Raw genomic sequence first — 22,498 nt, 5'->3', positions numbered from 1 at the left:
ATACAAATGTCCTTTAACCTTTGAATCTCGTCTACCCTCTCTTTGATGTTCCCGGAGGAGGGGTTTTAAGTTACAATTCGGCATCACTTTGCATTTCTCATTAAATTGAATTTGTTACAATTAATCTAGAAAAATGAATAATAATTCTTGGATTTTCATCAATTATGGAATAAAGGTGCATATCTTTCTTTTTACCGATTTATATTTTGTAAGAAGATAATAGTCTTCTTACAATGTTCCACAGTAACATTCAACATCCCTAAAGATAATCGTTAGTATAAAAATAGAGCTTACGACCTATAATTACCTTCATTGTAATATTCATTTATAAACTCCATTAATTATGAAAACATGTATTGTAATTAATATTGTTAATTCAATCTTAATAGCACATCTTAGGATGACTATTTAATTATAACCTTTGATAAATCGCACACCATTACACAATATCTGATATAATCTCACGTTCACATGATTTATGCGAATTCGCTGATTCACAAAGATATTTCGCAGAAAAAGGCGAGTGCTAGGGTACACTCGACATCGTTCATTCCGCCATCCTTCAGGAGGATTCCACAATGCTGGTTTCCGTCAGCATTGTTAGGTTGCTTGTATTTAGTATTCGAAGTCCACTTGGAATAGCCTGTAGCTTCCATAGATTCATCCATGATCGTGTTCCAATCGCCCTCTTCATAGAGATCGTGTACGCCGAGCCATGCTTCACTTATCTTATTTTCTTCCAACATGTGCACCAACAATTTTTCCTCCGAATTGGAGTTAAGGATAGCCAAATGACCTACGTCGGTAAGCAGATTCGCATTAATCGCAATAAAGTTACATGACCACACTCTTGATATAAAAAAAAGTTAAATAAATTCACGTTATGACGTTATTGTCCATACAAAAGAAAAAGATGTATCAGCAACATTAGGCCGTTGCTATTAATTTAACATTATACATATATCATTAAATTAAAAATGATATGTAACATTGTAACACATATTATCTTTAATTTAATAATATGTTATTATTGCAAATAAGAAGTTTAAAAGACATTTACAAATATAGATGAATAAAGTGCTCATGTACATAATAAAGTTAATGCTTCATTGAATAAAACTAGGTTTTAATTTACATTGCAGTTCTTTTTTAATTCACAGAAAATAACAGAAATGTAGCAAAGCATTTCGATGAATTATTATCAAATAAAATTGCCGTCAGAACTCACCCCCTTCTTGAATGCAAATTCTGCGAGCCTTATTCCATGGTAACTGGCGAATGTGAAGTTTATGAGCGCCCATTCCAGGTGTAATAAGATAATCATTTCCTGTTTTGTCTATAATATTGTTTTGCATTTTCCATTGGCGTGGTCCATAAACGTAAATAATCTGCTGTGCCGGAATCAAATTTCCATTCGTGTTTAAAAATTTGCCTGGAGCTATAGGAAACTTTAGTAAATTGAGATGCAAATTGATTGACTTTTTCTTATTATTAATAATAATAAAATATAATATAATATGTAAAGTAAATTAATAAATTAATAAAATATATTCAATTTAACATTCAAGATATAATATATAAATATATCTCTTTTCTTCTCTCTTTAATGACTTAAATGAAAAAAAATATGTATACGTATATTGAAATTATTTTCTTACCTGTTAATCCGTTGATTATTGTATCAGTTTCAATCGTATTTCCCGCTACTAAACAACACATTATCGCGTATATAAGTAGCACTAACATGTATCGAAACATGATCATTATGCTGTTAAGTTGACAATATAAATTCCGGAGAATAAATACGAAAGTAACAGCGGATGCGCTTATTTATAATAAGCGATAAGAAATGGCTGTTACACTCACATGAGTAAGAAGGTATGACTGATAAATATGTGATGCTAGAGTAACGAAATCATCAACATTACAGACTTGAATTATCTTTTGAATTATAAAATTCTTTAAATTATAAAATTAAAATCTCTTTTACATGTTTAAAATACGCACAAGAATGAATCTCAGGATATTCAACTTAAGCTTAAGAATATATATATATATACATATTTTTAGTATTGGCAGTGTATATCAGAATGCAGCTAAAATAATACAATTAATTATTTATCAAATTTTATAAAATACTTTGAATTAAAAACAAATTCTTCTAAACTTTAATACGGGAAGTACAGCATTACTTATCAATTCAAATCATGTAAATGTGTTAGTTTTAAATTATCACAACAGGATACTCACTGGGATTCCTGACATCCATATCACATATGACCATATTATACGACATCATTAATCATACATGAGATATTGGGACTAAAATATCGCACAGAGATTACTTACACTAATATAAATTACGAAATAAATTATAAATAATTTTGTTTGAGTATACCTGAATACAGTTTCTTGCAACGTGCAATATTATCTCATATTTTCACGTTTAATAACATATTTAATTCCTTAAAATTAAAAAGCTTATAAAATAATTCGTAAATACAAATTTTTTAATCGTTTAGCAAAAAACGTTATTTGTTTTGCTAATCTGCACTGGGGGATGTTACAATCGCAGTTAAGTAAATGGATTAAATAAATCTTTTATCCATAAAATGTAAATCTAATGTAACGCGTGAATTTAATTTACCCGCATAAAAGATTATTCTTGATGTAGCGTAATTCCAAACTAAAAGTTCAAATGTATATACAATTTATTGCATATATAGAGCAAGGACAAAAATTTTATATTTTATAGTAAGATTAAGACAGTAGATTTCTACGTTGATCTCAAACGTTTTTGGAAAAGTACAAAGTAATGCAGATTTCTACAACATGTAGTTAATTTTTGGATATTAATTTAATTAAATTTATAATTAATCAATCATTTATAATTAGCCAGTCAATTTTACAATGCAACAATAGCCATATTTTGAGACTTATAGACACATCATAATTTTACATAGCCTAATCAAATTTTTACAATAAATAATAATCATTATTTTATTTAAAAAATACGCTTATATCGGTTTGCAATCATCGTAATTATTACAATTTTGATTATTTAAACTAATTTATGAGATATATATTGTAGGACAAATTTAAAAAGAGTATGGTACTCACCTAGGTGAAATACAATGGAATACTGTGACAAGGTAACTTTTTACGGGCTTCGCTTACGGAAGCCTCGGAAAATCCGGACAATCTAATTTATCAATAATTTCACCGCTGATATCTTCAATCGTTGTCGTATGTCGCTGATGGAGGAGTCAAACTTAAGCCAGCAGAAATGCGCACTTTCGATGTGATTCCGTCTTTTACAAAGAATTAAACTTTCGTATAAAATTAAAATGTAATTAGTAATACTTAATATACCCAATTATTTGTCGGACTCTTTTACGATAAATCGTTCATGTTTATCGTTAATTTTTCTCATTTTTAAAAGTATATGAAAATTAGTAAATAATTCTTTTAAATACTTTAACATCTTCAAATAATATTTTTATGACTGATGCTTATTAAAAAAAATAACTACTCAGAAAAAAATGTTTTATATAAAAACATATAAATATATACATATAAGATATGTCCATATATTAGTTTCCTTTTTTTGTAAAATTTGTTTGATATAAAAAAATAATATTAATAGTTATACTGAAAAATTAGAAAGTAATTTAAAAAATGATTTTTGCATTACTTCTTTTAAAAAATTAAAAAAAGCTAAGTATGAAAAATATATAATCATATATAATTATATAATCATATATAATCATATACACCAGAATATATAAGATTATATAATAGATAATTTTTCATACTTGGTTTTTTTAAAAAAAGAAATGCAAAAATTATTTTTTTAATTAGTTTCTAACTTTTCAGTATAACTATTATTTTTTTATATCAAACAGAAATTTTACAAAAGAAAGGAAACTAATATATGGACATATTTTATATATATTTGTATTATGTTTTTATATAAAACATTTTCTCGGGATATAATTCTTTTTTATAATATTTACGAAAGTTATAAAAATAAGCATATATATAAATATTTTTTTAAAACCTTCGTTAAATCTTTTCCTAAAGAAGTATATTTTTAACATTTATTTTAAACTGCATGTTTTAAATATTTGTTTCAATCATAAATGTTTCAAAACGTAACTTTGGCATTTTTTAATTTGTCGATCAATCACATTAAGCGCAACTCTTAATTTGCTCTAGAAAAGGCGCGTTTGTATTACACATATTGCGATTGATCAATAGATGAATTAAAAAACTTGCCTATACTTATGCATAGTCTTGCGAATGCGATCAGCTGTGCGCGATTTAACGAAACTATGCGAGTGTGCGTGCGATTGTAAGGTTATGGTGCGTGGGCGCTGATTTTTCTCTTTCCGAGGCTTTCTGAGGATTCAATCTGTAATTTTACGCATGAAGGTGATGAGTAGACAAAGGGTGAGAAGTTCTTTAAAAATTAACTACTGTCGTTTGTCTCGAACTTAGAAAATTTCATCCTAATTCTCGTAGAGCCTAGAACCGTAGGTTCTAACCTCATTTCCCTTTGCAGATTTAACAAGAGAAAAACTAAATACTGTTCAATCAGGATGAGTAAATACATAAACCTGGCGAATGTGGGCACCAATTATGCCATGCGTATGAATCGCCTGAGTAACCGAATCTTCGGTGAGGTGGTCAGACCGACTAATCAGAAATCAATGAAAGTCGTGAAGCTTTTTAGCGAGAAACCAGTGAACAAACGACCGGAAATCGTGGAATATTATCCAAGATTCAAGGAGACAGAACTATTGATGAAACATCTGCGCGACTACGGTCTATTCAGGGATGAGCATAAGGACTTCAAGGAGGAGTACGAGCGTCTGAGGGAACTTCGTGGTAAAACCAAGTGGATACCGCCTCCCTTCAGAAAGAAAGATAAAGAATCATCCTAAGATTCAAATCATCTATATTTGAACATAACAAATGCAATAAATCCTATTATAAAAAGTACATGTGTCTCGTTTGTAAATAATAAACTATGTTGTTTATGATGAGTGTGATTAGATGTTTCTTATTGAATGATTCGTACCAATAAAAATTATGTCTCTATTTTTTTCTGGTATGTTAATGTTAAATAAAACAAACTTTCTGACATAGAAGCCCTACCTTGGCCCTACCTGGCATCACTCGCCAAACAGTAAACGACGTTGAAAAAAATATTAAAATAATAAACTGTAAATTTAAAATTTTTAGATCTAATTTTCATCCATATGTCAATGTAACATGAATCAATGTTCATATTATTGTACAGATATGTACATATTTATAAGTGAGTCTTATATGAAATATATAAAAGAAGTTTATTATAAAATTTCTAAGAGTACAATAAATATAGTACATATATATCCAAGTATAGAGTACATATGTATGAATACTGCTAATATTTACAGATTATATTTATATACAGAATTGGAAGTCTATTACATTGTATTTCTGGTGGATATAGGAACACATTCTATTAACAAAAAGTATCTAAATGATTCCGTTCATTTATTCTCGTAGTTTTACAATTCTTGCTTCATATCTTGAGAATTGTCTTTTATATTTTCTTTATTATCTGTATCTTTTTTCTCTTTTTTCTTTTTCTTTTGTTTTGTAACATTTTTCTCTATGTCGGGTTTCTCGTATAGACAAGAATCGTTTTGTCCTTTCAACGCACGCTCGGAACACAAATATCTGAATATGAATTTATAACATAGATATTAATTTCTGTATGAACATAAATATTAATTTCATAAATGAGATGAATAATTAAGATTTGTCTGCATCAATGTAGCTTAACTTTAAACTTTATTTAACTTATTGGATCAGTGCAAAATTTTAGCCCTTTTTTGACATTGCTCTTATACAAAATGTCAATAATGGGAACTTATAGCAAATATATTTGAAAAATATTTTAGAAAAGTGAAGGCAAGAACCGTCTATAACAAAAACTTGATACCATTTAAGTTATTTACAGTGCCATTTTGTATCAGCAAAGATGTAAAAAACATTTGTAATAAATTTAGAAAATGTCCAATGTTTACAGCATCTACTATTTTTATTCCTCTCCAAAACTTGTACATTATAATCACAAATATTCTTTTCTTTATACACATCTTTGCTGATACAAAATAACACTATAAATAACTCAAATGGCATCAACTTATAGACAGGCACCTTTCCAACAATATAGGATTACAATTCGCCATAGTAGTCAGTTCACATACTCTAACAAGAGTAATAATCTTTAAAAAGGACAAAGATTTTTGCACTCACCTAACACTTTCTACTTTTTTCTAATTCTAAAAATTAAGAAGAATAAGAAGTTAAGCTACACAAACTGGTTTAAGGTAGAATACCTGATTAAGGAAATCTTTCCTTGATGATTGTAATACCAGTTTTCGACATCAGCTTCATGATTTTCCAGCAAATTCTCGCACTGTGATTTCAAAGTTGTTATCTCTACAGAAGGTTTGTCCCATAATTCGTAAGGAATACCCAAATCTACTTTAACGCCTCTATCCCTATAATTAGACATATATTGATCAATGTCTTGAATAGTTTATACAATATCAAATTGCATTAACAATATATCTTACACAAGACCATGCAGTGTCTTGAATGTTTGACTCATTCCTTTGGCAAATCTTGTACTATCCGTACGTTCTTTGTGTATATTGTACTCCAATATACGCTCACAAACATCTTCCATGGACTCTAGTAATCGCAGCTCTCTGACAAAGCAAAAATTGCACTACTCTCATCAAAGATAATCTCGCATAGTCTGAACATAATACTTACGACTTTTTGTATTCCTTTTTCTTCTTTGGCGCAACATCATCAACTGAATATCCAAACTCCAATACATCGTGTGTTTTTCCTGTTTCATCTAGCCTAGCCTCAAGTTCCATAGCTAAAACTTTGCATACTGTAACATAGATTTATTGTTAATTCCACAGTGATCTTTAATATTATTTATTACAGAATTTCATATAATGATCTTCCAATAAATTAAAATATTATAAATATTCCATTATAATATTCCATGTCCAACCGTTGACTATCCATGGAAATTGTTCAAAATTTTAAATTATATTTTATTTTTTCCAAAATACAAGCATTTATTTTAGAAACTTAATCATAAAATTTTAAAGGCATTTAAATCACTTTAAATAGATGGAAAAATGATCGGAATCAAGAGACCCATAATAGTATCTTTTTTTCATATTGCACTTTAAGTTAACAAAAAATAAAAATTGAAATGCTCTAAAATTTATTGCGTTTTTCAAGAGTAAATTGCTCCGACTTACCTTCACATTTATTAGCATATTTAACCCCTTGTTCTTCTTCAGGATCACTACCAAAGGCAAAATACACGAATAATGAATATAATAAAATTACACGATTCGCTAACAGCATTGTAACTTGTGTCAAGTAAAAGAGGGATGTTCAGTTAATACCGAATCACTGAAAGATTACGAAAATGCAACGTCGTGTAACACGACGACCGGCGACTGTCCACGATGTCAAAATAAATCTTAATCACTTTTATGCTGAATTGCATTGATAATTGTTATCATAGTATGATAGCATGTGTGGTGGAATCACAGTCATTCGATTGGCTCACGAATAGTGAATTCATAGAATTCCCAAAACAAAGTAGGGAATTCTCTAGCCAAATATTAGAAGCAGAGAGAAACCTCAGAGCAATCATCGCGTCATTTTAGGTGTTTTCATCCATCAGCGCCTCTATGTGCATAAAATGTGTACATTGAACTACGTAATCAAATATCTATGAATCCCGTAGGTAATGTGCAAGACTTTTTGGGTCTCTTCTATGCTATGTCCACGTTTATTTGGTTCTGTTTCATGCTATACCCGTAAATTTTACAATTATATGCATTCATATTTTAAATCTGTTTTATGCAAATGTGCATAATCGTGTTCTATAAATGTGCAATACCATATATACGTGACATAAATTCAAATAATTGATTTGATAAAAATTCACTCACCGAGTGCTGTCGCTGCTCCTGATGCTGCTGCTGCTACTGCTACATTCCTTTTCCGGAATACCGAGTCGCTCCATGGATGCCGCTTTCTGCTGACATCATCCTGCTGTTCTCGAACCACAATAATAATCGCACATTAGTAACGATCGCCCGATCTTTATTCGGCACTCCCGATATTACGGATATTATATCACACACGAGTAAAACGTAAACCGCGCGCGAGAATTTCACTTGGCGCGACCGTTACATTTGGAAAAGTACGTCAAGACACACCGAACAGAAGTAAATCAATTCGCTCCCAGAGTTTTGTACCTCTGTATGATTGCGCGACGACTAATAAAGTTTCATTATTGGCACGATCGACATTCTACCGAACGGATTGCGTATCCCCTCGAGCGAATACACGCACACGAAAACTTTGCTCGGAACGAAAATCGACATGGCGCGAAAGTGGCGCGACGTCACGTAACTTCGTGGAAACGCAGGCTGAGAAAACGTACCGTTTGAATGAAAATCACACACCGACATACAACGACGAAACACCGTACCTACACAACACCGCACAATTCAATTCTTGAACCCGCGAGACACGCACGGAGTCGACGGAAGTGACGGAACGTCTGACCGGCGCTGGGGTGGCGTACATGACTGGAGCGCGGAGCAACGGAGCAACATGGCGGCAGCGGCGCGGCGAGTCAACAAGTCGGTCGCCTAGCAACGCCGAGTACCGCAGAGTCTGCCTGCCAGCGGTCACGTACGCCATGTTACCTCGCGTTCCAGCGCCGGTCGGATGCTCTGTTAATTCCGTGCGTGTCTCGCGTTCTCAGAATTGAATTGTGCGATGTTGTGCAGGTACGGTGGTGTGTTGAGAGTGCCGTCGTGCTAGCAAACGATACGCGAGCCATGTGAGATCGTACATAGTAGAGGTCGTATTCATGTGTAAAGCGTGGCATCGTGCGTTTGCCTTCGGTTTCGAGTAAAGTATTCGCGTGCGCATTCGACCAAAGTGTTTGCTCGAAGGGGATACGTTCGGTAGAATATCGCGAGTGCTATACGAAATACAAAATTCTCAAAACGAATTTCTCTCCGTTCGTTGTATCTCGGCGCGTAATTTTCATTTATGTTTATTTATTACCAATAAATTAGTAAATGAATATATAAATAAATTGTTATGATTTATCTCCATTTTTTTATACGTATAAATTGGTATTAGAGGATGTAATAATTGAAAAACTATCTCCAATTCGCAAGGATAGATTAAGAGAACTCGCGTATTTGAACGAGATTTTGAAAAAAGGTGCTAAAAAAAGCTCGTAACAAACCGTTGGACAAAAATTGAAAAAAGTTTTACATAACAATAATATGCCGGATGTGAAAAACATAATATTACAGAAATTATGTAGAACAATCATTTATTATTAATAAATTATTCGTAAAAAATATATTAATTTTTTACCTACAATTATACATACCTTGATATATTTAACTTGGTTTATTATCTCATGTCAATGACTAATTTGCCTCTTAAATGAACTTGCTTTAATCTGTCATATGCCTGTGGCAAATCTTGGAAAGCATACACCTACTGAACAACAGGCATGATCTGCAAATAACAGAATATAAGATATAAAATCTTTAATAGACTCTTTAATAAATAGAATCTTTAATAAACGCGCGTCAGAAATTCTCAGAACACACCTCTACGTTTTCCACGAGCTTCTGGAGAACATTAATCCTTGTCTGGGAAGGCATAAAAAATTTCCATTTAACACAGCTTTTGTTTTCTACATTTGGAATATTAAATTTTAAAGATTCCCAAGATTCCTCGCCATACACATAATCAGCCCATTATGATCGACATTTTTTTAAAAGAGGCGAGTTTAATGCTATATAAGTATCGTGCAGATATCCCTAATTCATTCTGACATGCTCTGGTCCTTGATTTGCACAATCTAAGATCATATCATACCTGCATAAAAATAAGACAGTTGTATATATATTGCATTTATTTCAATACAATGTATTTTAGTTTACAAAGTTACTTACGGTCCTTCTGAAATAATTTCTGCGTTGGCACTATCTTGCTTGTAAACAATGACAACATCAGCACCTAAATTCTGCAGCATCTCGACAGCGTCATTACTGCAAGTGCTAATTACCTTAAATTTAATACTAATTATTTGTATGCTTCATGTGTCACAGATCTGAATGTAATATATGCAATAAAATATTTACATGCATGTTCCAAGCTTTCAACAATTGTATAGCCAAAGTACCAACACCTCCTGAGCCTGCCATAACTAAAACGTGTTTATTCAGTTTTGTAACTATTGCTGTTTTATAACATAGCCTATCTGTTATCCATAGTGCGGACCATGCGGTCAGTCCAGCGTACAGAATACTTGCAGCCTCGATATAAGACAATTTGCAGGGACGTGGATTAACCTCGTGAGAAAAACAAGTATTGCTTAATATGATTGCAAGCTATTTGGCTTGCTAAATATTTAATATATACATAAATGAAACATGTCTTACTAAGTTACTGTCAACAACAACATCAGCACCTAAATTCACGTAATTCGCGTGACAGCCTTGCTGTTCGATCGAGATCTCTCCCCAAACTTTCTTGCCAAGCTTGAGTCTGTCCCCTACAGCTAATCCTTTTGATACAACTACTCCTGCAAAGTCTCTACCTAGTGTCAATGGCAAATCCATTTCTTCAAATGTTCCAAAAACCAAATTCTTAGTTTTCCGTATGGTATTTAAAAGAGTATTGCCGTAACCATCTGTAACAAAATATATACTTTTTAATCATAATTCTTAAACTATACAGAATTATATGAGTCTTTTACTATAAAGTAACAATTAAAAATTAATGAAAAATCTTATTAAAATACTATATTGTAGCACATAAAGTACCAGTCAATAGGATTTACACTAGTGGCTTCAATTTTCACCAAGATGTCAGCAGGATTCATGATCACTGGCATTCTGACGTTGGAGAATTTTAAGCCCTCCAGACCGTTATATGAATGTATCTGCCAAGCTTGCATCTTGTTATCTAGATTTCCGTTTAAATCGGCCGACAACTTTGATAGGGAACGAAAATGCATCGTTAGAAAAGTGCATCTCAATCTCAGAATCACCTTTTGCAGCATCTCTCTTGCGAATATGACGCTGAACTAATTTTCTTTTGCGAGTCTCTACCGAGTGAATATTTATATACCTTTAAGATACTCTTCAGATTTTTTTTGTTAGAGAAAAGGACATGCTTGCTTTATTGCGACCAGATACCCTTAAAATTGCTTAAAATGTTACAGAAATCGGAGGTTAAAGGAATACGTAAACACAGCAGTTTTTCTAGGTTAGAATTCGTGCTCACTTTTGAACTCTTGACTGCGATGCAAATTCTTATGCATTTTCAGAATTGCATAGATGATAAAAATATAGAATTGTACAGATTAGAAAAAATCATTATGACGATGGAAGGGAAAATTGCGTGTCATTATTTATATTGTCAGAGAAAATCCTAAGACCGATTGTCGGTCTCTCTTGTCGGCCCTTTGAGAGACCGGCAGTATATACATCCATTTCTGAAATTAATAATACTACGTAGCATAAAACGTCGATGATTCGAGTCTGTGCAAGAAACGGCTTCTCACTATCATATAATTTCATTTACGATTACAGAACGAACAACGAGGCCACTCAATTAATCAGCAAGCGAAACCATGCAGTATCAACGTTGCATTAAAAAGCGCTATCCCAGACAACACGCATGTCTAAAAGACATCTTTAAGACGTCTTAAAAGAGACGTCTTTGAGACTTTACCAAAAGACGTCTTTATGACGTCTTAAAATCATCTTATTTTAGACGTCTCTCTTAAGACGTCTAAAATACGTCTTTTTTAAGACATTCTTTGAGACGCCATTTAGACGTCTTTACGACGTCTGAGAAAGACGTTTTTAAGACGTCGAATGACGCACATAACCAAATCTGCCGTGTGATGCGATCAAGTCGATCGACGTGCTTATCCCGTATCAATTTTTGAACTCTTGCACGTATCGCGTGTGTGTTGGGACGTTTTGTCCTAGTTTGCTGTGTAACGCAGCCGAGTGTGGATACGTTAATACAACACAACTTTTTAACTCTCGTACGTATCGCGTGTGTAGGCTGTTATTGGAAATAATTAACCTTTCTGACAACAGTTTTTGACAATTAATAAACCGGACGATAATAGTGTTGCGCTTAAGTTGCTGTAAAATATGTGACTGAATCCAGTATCTCTGTAAAATTCTGTAATTTCCAATCACAAAAACATGAAATAAAATTGAAATATATAATATAAAATTTTGTATTTATAAAAAAAACTTATCTTAATAATAAAATAAAAATAAGGAAATATAAATATAAAGTATTTTGTTTAAAATAATAAAAAATAAAAAATAATAAACCTAGCTTTTGGAATCCTTGGCGGAAAAATTTTCTACAAAATTCTAAAAAACTACAAAAATTTACAAAAGTGTGTTTCAAATTTAGCATTTTTCTGTAAAAACTACAAAAAAATGCCAGAATTGGAACACTTTTGTAAATTTTTGTAGTTTTTTAGAATTTTGTAGAAATTTTTTCGCCAGGGATGTCTAAAATAATTTTTATATAAGACGTCTCAAAAACGTCATAAATAAAAAAAATTAGACGTCTTTGAGACGTCTTAAAAACGTCTTAAATCGGGTCATAAGACGTCTTAAAGACGTCTAAAAGACGTCTTTCTGATAGTTTTATAAGACGTCTTATAGAAATATAAGACGTCTTTTAGACGTCTTTAAGACGTCATAATGTTCTCTGGGATCTTAGCTTGAAAAAACTGATTGTAAATTCATTAATTGTCTTTGTAACAAAATAAATTGGAAAACTTACGGAAGATATGAAAAAAATTGAAAGGCTCGTTGGGCATTTCAGCAACTCAAAGGTTTATGGGCAGTCATAATAAATTTAAAAAAATCAAAAATTTTTTTAAAGTTTAATCTAAAAGTATAACATATTAGAAATATTCCTTGAAAGTTTCAAATCGATTAATATTCACGAAAATATAAACCTTTATGTGATATGAAAAGCTTGTCCATGAACAGAGGATTTTATTTTTAATGACTACATCTCATTTTCACGAGTAAAAAATAATCGATTTTTTAAGCGAAAATCGTATAACTTTGACTTTAAATTGTCGTTATTTCGTGAAAATTCCATGTTTGTTTAAATCCTTTGTTCAACGACAACAGAAAGTAAGGTACTGATAAAATCCGTTTGGTTTTTTTATTTAATTCATATCAATGAAAAAATTATTACGTATTTTACAGATGTTACTCTTTTATACGTAAAAGTTTTTAAATAAATAAGTTCGTTCAAGTAAAAAAAATTTACAAAAATTCCTTTTTTTCGCTCTCCTAACTGCTCATAAGCCCTTATATATATTTACATATATATATTAACTGCGAAACGTTGCTGAAATACGTATTATTTTCGAGATCAGAACACAAATTGGGCGTTAATAAGGCATTTCATGGGCTATCTGATTCTGTGTTGACCTGTAATCTGTGTATTTGCATTCGGCATATTGTTTTAATTTGGAGTAATTCATCGCTTGCCTGAAAGTAAAGTTTTTTTTCGATGTCATACGGTTAAGATATCTCGAGCCTTTTTATGTTTCGACGATGTCGCAGCTAAAATTTTCTCGGAAACCGCGTCGAAATCTTAAATTGTTTACAACTCGTCTTCGACGAGTGTTTTCATCGTGTCAACGGAGACAGCGATAGATTTACGGCAAGAATTTCTAGGAAATCGCATTCGGTTCGGCAACGTTTAATTTCGAGTGTCGACGCTTGTCCGAATTGTTTTCCGTAAAGAGAAGTTTTTGCCTTGGCAATGGCGCTGGAACGCGTCGTGAGGCATTTTTTTATTTTCCTGGAAATGCTGATATTCGAACTGACCAATCAGCTACTTGCCTCTCCCCAATTTTTCCCCCCTCCACTGTAGCGAATGACTCATCAGTTCCATCGCGAATACGTGGGAGTGAGGTTGCGTTACGTTTACGCTCCGCGATCGCGCGTTTTTTTCGTCCGTTGGAAGTGAATATCGCGAACAACCGGTGGTCGCCTTAGTAATTTACTAATTAGTATGTTTGTTAGTCCGCGCAAAGTATGAAAAACAGAGCAACATCGCGTGTTAAATGCGTAGAAAATATTTCGTAGTGCGAGATGCGTCGCGCTACACGTCGTGTCTCGGCTCGCAGTATCCGTTGGTTATTCAAAAGTGATTTCTTGCCCTCTTGGTATCGTTGATATGTTAATTAAGATTTCAAAAAATGGGACTTTCGAGGTTTGCTCGCGTTTACGTCGCGGTTACGGTCAGTTTCTTTTTCTCGAAAAGTGCATCGATCCATACTAAAAGGTAATCTTCGCGAGCCGTTTGCCCTTCCTATTCCTTCCGAGATTTCGCTAGATAACCTCAATCCCATTGGAACAATGTCTGAAATCATATTACTTATTTCGTGATCGTTGCATTAATCTGTTCATCTATTGAATATCGCGAATACAACGGTGATTAAGTTGGTGTGTTTCTCAGTCCGCGCGAGGTATGGAAAAAAAGCGACGTTGTGTGTGAAGTACGCGGAAAATGTTCATTAGTGTGAAGTGAATCGTATGCGGTCCGCACGTCGCGTTTCAGTTTTTGTCCGTTGCTCGTCCGAAGATGGTTCGTTCGTCCGTTCTTCTTCGTTCCGTCGGTATATCAATCGAGATCTCAAAAGCGATGCTGGAGCCGGACTTGTGTCTTATCGCTAGTTTTTATTCTCTCGAGAAATACATTCGCATCGAGGTGGCCAGTGTGTCGTTCCCCTTTCACGTTGCTCTCAAACTTTCGTGTGCACCTCGCTCCCGTGGAGTCTGCGAAAACGGAATATTTATCGGAGTACCGAGTGATTTCATGCTTTTTTCGCTTTCATTTTATAAGTGGAATATCGGGAGTGAATCGAATTGAACGTCAGACGACTGCGCGTTTTCCGGTGTGCGCGATCGTCTTGGCGACGACGGAAGGAGACAAATCCGGAAGCAGAGAGCGACGAAAGGAGATAAATCTGGAAGCAGAGAGCAACGTTATCGGCTGGTGATGTGAGTTTGTTCTGCCTGTTTATTTATTGTCTATTTTTGAGTATATAGGACTCTTGAGCTAATAATAGTTGCTTTGTAATTATAAAATAGTAAAAATGTGACTTTATTTACTTATTTATTTTTTAAAGCCTCTGTATTTATATATAAAATGTAGATATCGAGCTACATAGTTCATAAATCCCAAACACTCTCTTTTTCTAAATTTATTAATAATATTGTTTAAATTAATACTTCAAATTGATTTTCCAATATTAATTTCTACTACTACATTTTTACGTATGTCGATAACCCCATCGGTAACAATGAAATCACATGGTCATTAACCGATTGTACAGATAAAAATCTTTTTATATACTATAATTTTTTTAAGTGATACATTTCTTTTATACCTGCTTTTGTGTTTGAGTTTAGGAATAATATTTATCACATTTTTAGAATCAAAACCGGAAAAGGAATGTAGCAGTAGCAGCAGCAGCAGGAGCAGCGACAGCAATCGGTGAGTGAATTTTTATAAAATCAATTATAATTGAAAATATTTATATCATGTATATGTGGTATTGCACATTTATAGAACACGATTATGCATATTTGCATAAAACAGATTTAAAATATGAATGCATATAATTGTAAAATTTATGGGTATAGCATGAAATAGAACCAAATAAACGTGGACATAGCATAGAAAAGATCCAAAAAGTCATGCACATTACCTACGGGATTCATAGATATTTAGACTACATAGTTCAATGTGCACATTTTGTGCACATAGGCCGGTATTCATAGTCGAATTTTATTTCAAGATCGTCTCAAGCAATGTCTTAAGATGCTAATACGGCTCTGTGATTGGCTGATGGCATCTTAAGACAGTACTTAAGATGATCTTAAATATAAAACCCGACTCTGAATACCGGCTATAGAGACGCTGATGAATGAAAACATCTAAGACGCGATGACCGCTCTCAGGTTCCTCTCTGTTAAAAGCCTGAAAGAGTGGCTATGGCCACGATTATGAAGCTTACACAAATCTTTTTTATGTGGACAACAATGCAAGCAATGCAAATTATTATAAATTGGATGTAATACAGAAAAAAATGAAGTTATAGAATTGTTATACAATATATCTAATTTTAATACTGATAAAATAAAAATATATTAAGAATAAAAATAAAATATAATTTTAACTATTAAAGTCTAATCTACATTAATAAATCCATGTATAAATAATAACATACTACCATAAAATATTCTTTTAACAATACGTTTTTTTTTAAGAAATGTATATTGTTATCAGAAAAAAAAATAATTCTGGGATATTCTATTACAGCAGACGTAGGAAACAATAACGCTATGCGTAATGGTTCGCGCAAATTTCTAATGCGCACTTTCTTTAATTTATTGATAAAGAACAGGAAAGAAATCCTATGACTCTTCCTTTGTACTGAACAGTTGTACAGAACAAGTTTTTGATCTCGTTTAATAAGATGAGAAAACAATATATATCTGCATTAACGTTTTTGTGCTTTACGCAGGATTATTATGCGCGCTAATCGACAACGTAATCACCCTTTGCTTCCTGTTTATGGAAAACGTGCCGTTAAGATTCGGTACAATACAAGATTCGATCTCTTATGTACTTTTGACATGAGTTAAAATTAATTTGCTAACACTATGCATATAAAATATCGTTGAAATCATATTACATTCTCCCGGGAACATATAGCTGCACCTTCTTCAGAAATAATTAAACAAAAATGGATATTAAACACTTATTTGAACTTCGCTCACGAATTACGATAATTTGTACCATTGTAATGTTTAATTTGGTTAACTGAACAGCGATTTATCCTCTACAGTATCACTTAGAACTTAAATGTGAATGGCCTATATCCAGAATATAGTCCAACAGTTAATTGAAAAATGCATTAATGAGCCATCGTAGGACTCGGAAATCGGAATAATTATCCTTCCAATCAGCTGCTTAGAAAGAATTACATTACATCATCAATATGTCCTTACGCTAGACATGCATTGTGCTGCCTTCAACAATCTCATACATGTAACAGCAAGTTTGTAAGCATTTTTGCCTTTTATAATCATCTCAGTAATGTACATTTGATCTTCATTAAAATAAATTACAAACAATTATTATGATTGATAATAATATTATTGGTCGCCCTTAATCAATTCTGCCGATTCTTATTGCATAATCACAACAAATGTTACATTATGAGATTATTGGTCAATGATCCCTATCACCATTTTGTACGATAAGGTTACTCCTCTGTAGAGATTTAAATATGTAACAGATGATGTTGGTTAAATGACATTTTTAGCAGCAACGCGGAGAAACGATTTCGAGAATGTCACGTTTAAATAATTTATAATCTCAAATATTATACATATTACTTTTTTTCGGGCGTGCATCTTGGCATTCGTCATAAATCGTCGACAACATAATAATTATAATAAATGCCTTAAATAAATTGATTATAAACTCGCATACTTTCAATAGAAAATGTGATGTAACTAGATATTTCTTTACAAGAGAATGTAAACTGTACTTATCACGACTCAATATCTTAATATTCTCTGGTTGAAATTCAGTCTTATAAACAAAATGAAATATCTACATATTTAAAGCAGACTACGTTTACAGAGAGAAGAGAAAAATTATAACGTCTTATATTACATCTTGAATTGTTGCGGGTACGAAAATGACCCCCTTGCAATTAAATTAAAATTCTACTGAAAACTTCAGCTTTTATTTCGATCATGTACCAAAGAATAGAAGCTGTAAATATCTTTAAAACATGTTTTTGAATAAGATATTTTGCCTTTCTTTTTTTCATATAATAAAACGTTGTTTGAAACATTGTGTACAATAGTTACGAAGCATTTCTACTAGAAATGCTTTATGTAGACATTTAAATTTAAAACAACTGAAATTCGTGTATTGCACAATAAAATATAAATGATACATTAATAAAGAATCTTATAAAATAATGTGATGTAATAAAAAATATAAAACAATAGTAGTAAATTGATAGAATATCTGCATCTCTTTTCTTGTAACATGATCTGTGCGCTAGATCTAGCAGATTTTCAACTTGATAATAAATTAAGCATCGAAGATCGATGCGCGAGATAATCGCGCGGAAATCCAGAGAAAGGCAAAGTCTTTTATAAAATGCATAAATTACTTATATAATGCTCATCGATCGGCGGTAGCGTTTTCTAGTACTAGTAGTTATAACAGGAACCGATACAGGAGCGGGAGGTGTTACAGGTGTAACTGGCGTTACTGGTGTAAGAGGAGTTAAAGGAGTTTCAGCCATCTGGGCTGAAGAGGGGGGCCTGAGCTACCAAATGTAATTCTCGGTTTGTGGAGCTCGCATCACTCCTACACCTCCGCCAAGCCTCCTGTAATTCATACAACCACACAGCTTCCATTGATTCTGTTCTGGATCGTATACTTCTATTGTTTTCAGATACGCAGTTCCGTCGAATCCGCCTACCGCATACAATTGACCATTTACTACCGCTAGACCCACCTAAAAATCACGATAGAAATTGTTAAGATCTATGAGAAGAGAACTCATTATTATATAATTGAAGAGTTTTTAATATATTAAAAACTGTAGAATAAACAGATAACAAAATTTATGTAAGAATTAAACCAATTCAAGAGTTTTTATCACATTTATACAAAAAACGATTTAAAAAGTTTTGTTTCTTAAAAAAAAATAATTTTTGGACTTGTTTGGTTTTTGTGGGAAATCCTTTAGATATAACTTGAATTTTGAAATAAATTTATTTGCACGTAAATAAATTATCTAACTTTTCTTTTATACACTTTTACATTTTAGTTATCTATTATAACTAATTTAAAAAATTCAAACTTACTCCACTTCTTCTCGATGTCATCGCTACTATAGGACTCCAGGAATTCGTATGGGGATTATAACGTTCCGCGCTGGAGAGCTCCATGCAATCATCTCGTCCTCCCACAGCATAAATTAGATTATTAAATACAGCACAGCCTAGATGCTTACGTCTCGTAGACATCGGGGATACTTGGGACCACTTGTTTTGTCTTGGGTCATATCTTTCTACTGTGTTAAGAGGTGACTGTCCATCAGACCCGCCGATGGCATATAAATAACCTCCGAGCACTGCAACCGCCACTCCCAATCTTCTAGTGGTCATTGGCGACACTTTAGACCATTTGTTTTCTTTAGGATCATATCTGCGAAGTTACACATATCATCAATAAAAGCGCACTATTTTATATATTTATATGCAAAACTTTTCGAACAGTACTTTTGTTAAATTAATATAGATACTCGCCTTTCCACGTGATTAAGGCATTGCACTCCATCCTGGCCACCAACTGCGTACAGAAAACCATCCAGTACAGCGACACCCACGCTGGTCCTGCAGGATGTAGTAGGAGCAACGTCGCAAGACCACTGGTTCGTTTGTGGATCGTATCGCTCGATGCTATTTAAGTAGCTTTGTCCGTCGTGTCCGCCGACAGCATATAACAAGTCATTTAACACCGCTACGCCTACTCCACATCTCCGTTTACTCATCGGCGCAACCATCTTCCAATCGGCAGTATTAGGATCAAATCTCTCGACGCTGGCGATGGCGTCACCCGAACACCATCCACCAACAGCGAATAACACCTCTCCTCGTCTCGTAGGTTTTCTGGGTCTCGTTCTAGGTCCTTGCATTAGTGGTCTCTCTTGCGGTAAAAGTAGATAATTCTTCGCCTCATCTACGAGATCTCTGCAAGCATCGTCAGAACGAACTAGCAAATCCGATCCGACGGTACCAACTAAAAATTTTGGACTAAGTAGTGGCAGTCGCACATGCTGCAAGACCTGCGCGAGATGTTGTCGTCGCTCCGTAACATTGTACTTCACCCAATTCATCACGGCGCTAAAAACCTGCTCCTCCGTACGTACGTTCAATTCATCCGACGAAATAATGTCTACCAATTGCCCGACGGGAAGCAACAGAAATTCTTCGCTCTCCATTACCTGCAAAATACATAAAATAAAATCAATATCTGCAAATATCTCTAAATCAAGAGATAGGTCAAACTTCTTGTTCTCTGAACGAGGCATACCTCTTGGAAATTATGTTGCGTAAATTTATCGGCAATACGCAGAAGTTCGCGACACGAATGGGTATCCGCGAACGCCCGGATACCTAAGCAATTTGATGGGTCTAATTGGCGTTTGAGAAATTCGCAACATATATCCTGAATTTCTGCTAATTGAAGAAGGCACGCTGCTGGAAGGAGAGTTTGAACATTCGCTTCTTCGACGATAATGTGAGAAGTATAACAGAAGTCTATGAGTAGCTCCATAGCCATTTCGTCTATGTCGCGTATCGTTACTTCAGTTTGTCTAGATTCCGCCAGCTCCCCAGTAAACATTGCCCTGAATAGACAGAGAAAGAATTCACGTTGTGAGAAATTAGAATTGGTTTTACAGAATTGAACACTTATGAAATATAAATCTACATTACATGTGTAAAAATATTATGATTTGTACCTGAAGTATGGACTACATGCTGAAAGGATGACGCGGTGTGCGAATATCTTTCTGGAGCCAACATTGAGAACGACGTCGCACAGTTCTCGATGACGGCGAAGTACATTGAGCTCGGTGAGCGTCGCACGGGGATGCTTCTCCGACGTATGACTGAGGCGTGCTGGGGAGGGAGCGCGCTCCACGACTATCTCACCCATCCTCTGCGAGGATGGCACGCCCGCTGCCGCTCTCCCCGAGGCACCCCTGGTCCCCCCGGCTAGCTGGAGGCGCAGCGGGGGTGACGCCCAGCCCCACACGGAATCTATCTGCAACACCATTCACCAACTACCGCAGGTCTGAAATATGCCTGCAGCAGGTCCCCTAATGTTGCCGGTTTCCCTATAGCGAGAAGATGTGTATGTGATGTCATGTGAAACACACATTTCCTAAGTAAATAAGATAACATTTATTAATTGTCACTACTTTATTCACTTGTGTGAATTAGAATAATATATAATTTAATATATTGTTTATAATATTTGAGAAGATTTAATTCAAAGAAATATACATCCATAAAATATACTGTAACTTTTATGAGAGATACGAAGGCTTGTGTCATAGTATGAATCATTCAAAGGCTCTTAGAAATCAGTGATAAGAGCTCCCTTTTTTTGCAGTAGCATGCACAAATGGGGTCTTATCTCTTTATGTTACTTTGACATATTTATCTCCAGGCACATATACACGATTACATTTTATAATTTAAAACTTTGATCCACTGCTAGTCTCAAGTTTATTTGCATCAATATACTTCAATTCCATTTAACTTACTTTTTATCTTTTTTCTAATTCTAAGAATTAGGAAAAAAAATTAAGTTACAAACCAAGTTTAAAGTCAAGCTATATTAATGCAAAGGACCCTTAAAACTCACATGCAATCCATACTCGGAATTCAAATAAACGTAAAAGGGAACGCAAAGAGAGACGGTGCTTTCTCACTGAAGGTTTCCAAGAAGTTGACAAGGTACAAAGAATCAAGACAAATTTTTACGTATTATTGTCCGAAAACGACCAGCTGCAAATAACTCGTAAACATAGACGTCACAACGTCTCGATATCTCTGGAGGATCTTCGTACCTCGTCACGAAAAGAATCATAAGGAAGTGCAAGGAGTAGGTCGCGCATCTTCCCTGCGAGGAACGCGAGGACGGAGGGATCAGGATTACGAGTACGTACTTTTGTTCGCTTTCCTCGAACTGCCAGACGAGATATCAACGAGAGGGGGAAAGAGAGAGAGATAGAAGAACTGTCACAGAGCTGTATCCGCAGACTCTCTCGCCGTAGCGTTTTTTGCGTCAGCGTGGCTGCCCGTCGCGTAACATCGGACGTCGCCGACGGCGCCGTTTACGTCTGTGTGTCGCAGCTGATACACCGCGCACCGCTACGCACTTGCACCGCGTCGCACTGCGAGCTATCACGAGGATGCTCTCATTTTGACATTTTCCCGTGACAATACATCACGGCGCGCGTCGCGTACCCGAACCGCTCGTGAACTCGCCTCGATCCAACTTCCATAGATAGGGAAGAGGAGAGGGAGAGAAAGAGAGAGAGAGGTAGGGGAGGAAAAGAAAAAGAGCACTCTCGTGTGCCAATTATGCCGAGTTTCGATACTGAACGATAAATCGAAACGTTTCGAGAGTTTCGAATCGATTGTTAGGTATGATGTGTCATCACCGAGGGAGT

The 22,498-nt window shown here is 34.3% G+C and overlaps 4 protein-coding genes and 1 pseudogene across 5 annotated transcripts; 1 reads left to right on the top strand and 4 right to left on the bottom strand.

The window, feature by feature from the left end:
- Positions 1-16: 16 nt before the first annotated feature.
- On the bottom strand, positions 17-2,077 carry LOC105837075 (hemolymph lipopolysaccharide-binding protein). Its single transcript, XM_012681554.3, has 3 exons — positions 1,659-2,077; positions 1,229-1,438; positions 17-796 (listed from the first exon to the last, which is right to left on the bottom strand). The coding sequence occupies exons 1-3, from the start codon at positions 1,762-1,764 to the stop codon at positions 495-497; spliced, it is 618 nt and encodes a 205-aa protein (XP_012537008.1). The 5' UTR covers positions 1,765-2,077; the 3' UTR covers positions 17-494.
- A 2,214-nt stretch (positions 2,078-4,291) lies between these two features.
- On the top strand, positions 4,292-5,054 carry LOC105837078 (28S ribosomal protein S33, mitochondrial). The gene is made up of 2 exons (XM_012681557.3): positions 4,292-4,452; positions 4,565-5,054. Exon 2 carries the CDS (start codon positions 4,602-4,604, stop codon positions 4,944-4,946), a length of 345 nt encoding a protein of 114 aa, XP_012537011.1. The 5' UTR covers positions 4,292-4,452; positions 4,565-4,601; the 3' UTR covers positions 4,947-5,054.
- A 281-nt stretch (positions 5,055-5,335) lies between these two features.
- Positions 5,336-7,685, bottom strand: LOC105837077 (protein canopy 4). Its single transcript, XM_012681556.3, has 6 exons — positions 7,497-7,685; positions 7,347-7,393; positions 6,838-6,964; positions 6,636-6,770; positions 6,396-6,560; positions 5,336-5,730 (listed from the first exon to the last, which is right to left on the bottom strand). The coding sequence occupies exons 1-6, from the start codon at positions 7,598-7,600 to the stop codon at positions 5,559-5,561; spliced, it is 750 nt and encodes a 249-aa protein (XP_012537010.1). The 5' UTR covers positions 7,601-7,685; the 3' UTR covers positions 5,336-5,558.
- Positions 7,686-9,443: 1,758 nt separating this feature from the next.
- On the bottom strand, positions 9,444-11,889 carry LOC118645920 (annotated as a pseudogene).
- Positions 11,890-16,564: 4,675 nt separating this feature from the next.
- LOC105839810 (kelch-like protein diablo) lies at positions 16,565-22,324 on the bottom strand. Of its 2 annotated transcripts, none has more exons than XM_012686370.3 (6): positions 21,992-22,324; positions 20,777-21,201; positions 20,347-20,662; positions 19,560-20,257; positions 19,116-19,458; positions 16,565-18,763 (listed from the first exon to the last, which is right to left on the bottom strand). In XM_012686370.3, the coding sequence occupies exons 2-6, from the start codon at positions 21,091-21,093 to the stop codon at positions 18,572-18,574; spliced, it is 1,866 nt and encodes a 621-aa protein (XP_012541824.1). In that variant the 5' UTR covers positions 21,094-21,201; positions 21,992-22,324; the 3' UTR covers positions 16,565-18,571. The 2 variants fall into 2 exon arrangements, with proteins under 2 accessions (XP_012541824.1, XP_012541823.1); XM_012686369.3 differs by having other exon boundaries at positions 20,777-21,154; positions 21,992-22,323.
- Between the last annotated feature and the right edge of the window lie 174 nt (positions 22,325-22,498).

This window comes from Monomorium pharaonis, chromosome 6 (genome assembly GCF_013373865.1).
Source record: "Monomorium pharaonis isolate MP-MQ-018 chromosome 6, ASM1337386v2, whole genome shotgun sequence".
NCBI classification, from domain to species: Eukaryota; Metazoa; Arthropoda; class Insecta; order Hymenoptera; family Formicidae; genus Monomorium; species Monomorium pharaonis.
Note: the sequence above shows the minus strand (reverse complement) of the source record. Positions and strands in the feature narration are given on the sequence as shown.

Excerpts from the sequence above, each read along its gene's own strand:
- LOC105837077 (XM_012681556.3), bottom strand. The coding sequence starts at position 7,600 with ATGCAATTCAGCATAAAAGTGATTAAGATTTATTTTGACATCGTGGAC. Across the intron at positions 7,394-7,496 it reads CGTAATCTTTCAGTGATTCG|TGATCCTGAAGAAGAACAAG; the intron begins GTATTAACTGAA and ends TGCCTTTGGTAG. Across the intron at positions 5,731-6,395 it reads GGAAAGATTTCCTTAATCAG|ATATTTGTGTTCCGAGCGTG; the intron begins GTATTCTACCTT and ends ATTCATATTCAG.
- LOC105839810 (XM_012686370.3), bottom strand. The coding sequence starts at position 21,093 with ATGGTGTTGCAGATAGATTCCGTGTGGGGCTGGGCGTCACCCCCGCTG. Across the intron at positions 19,459-19,559 it reads TGCCTTAATCACGTGGAAAG|ATATGATCCTAAAGAAAACA; the intron begins GCGAGTATCTAT and ends GTAACTTCGCAG. Across the intron at positions 18,764-19,115 it reads TGACATCGAGAAGAAGTGGA|GTGGGTCTAGCGGTAGTAAA; the intron begins GTAAGTTTGAAT and ends CGTGATTTTTAG.
- LOC105837078 (XM_012681557.3), top strand. The coding sequence starts at position 4,602 with ATGAGTAAATACATAAACCTGGCGAATGTGGGCACCAATTATGCCATG.
- LOC105837075 (XM_012681554.3), bottom strand. The coding sequence starts at position 1,764 with ATGATCATGTTTCGATACATGTTAGTGCTACTTATATACGCGATAATG. Across the intron at positions 1,439-1,658 it reads AATAATCAACGGATTAACAG|CTCCAGGCAAATTTTTAAAC; the intron begins GTAAGAAAATAA and ends AGTTTCCTATAG. Across the intron at positions 797-1,228 it reads AATTTGCATTCAAGAAGGGG|GTCATTTGGCTATCCTTAAC; the intron begins GTGAGTTCTGAC and ends TTACCGACGTAG.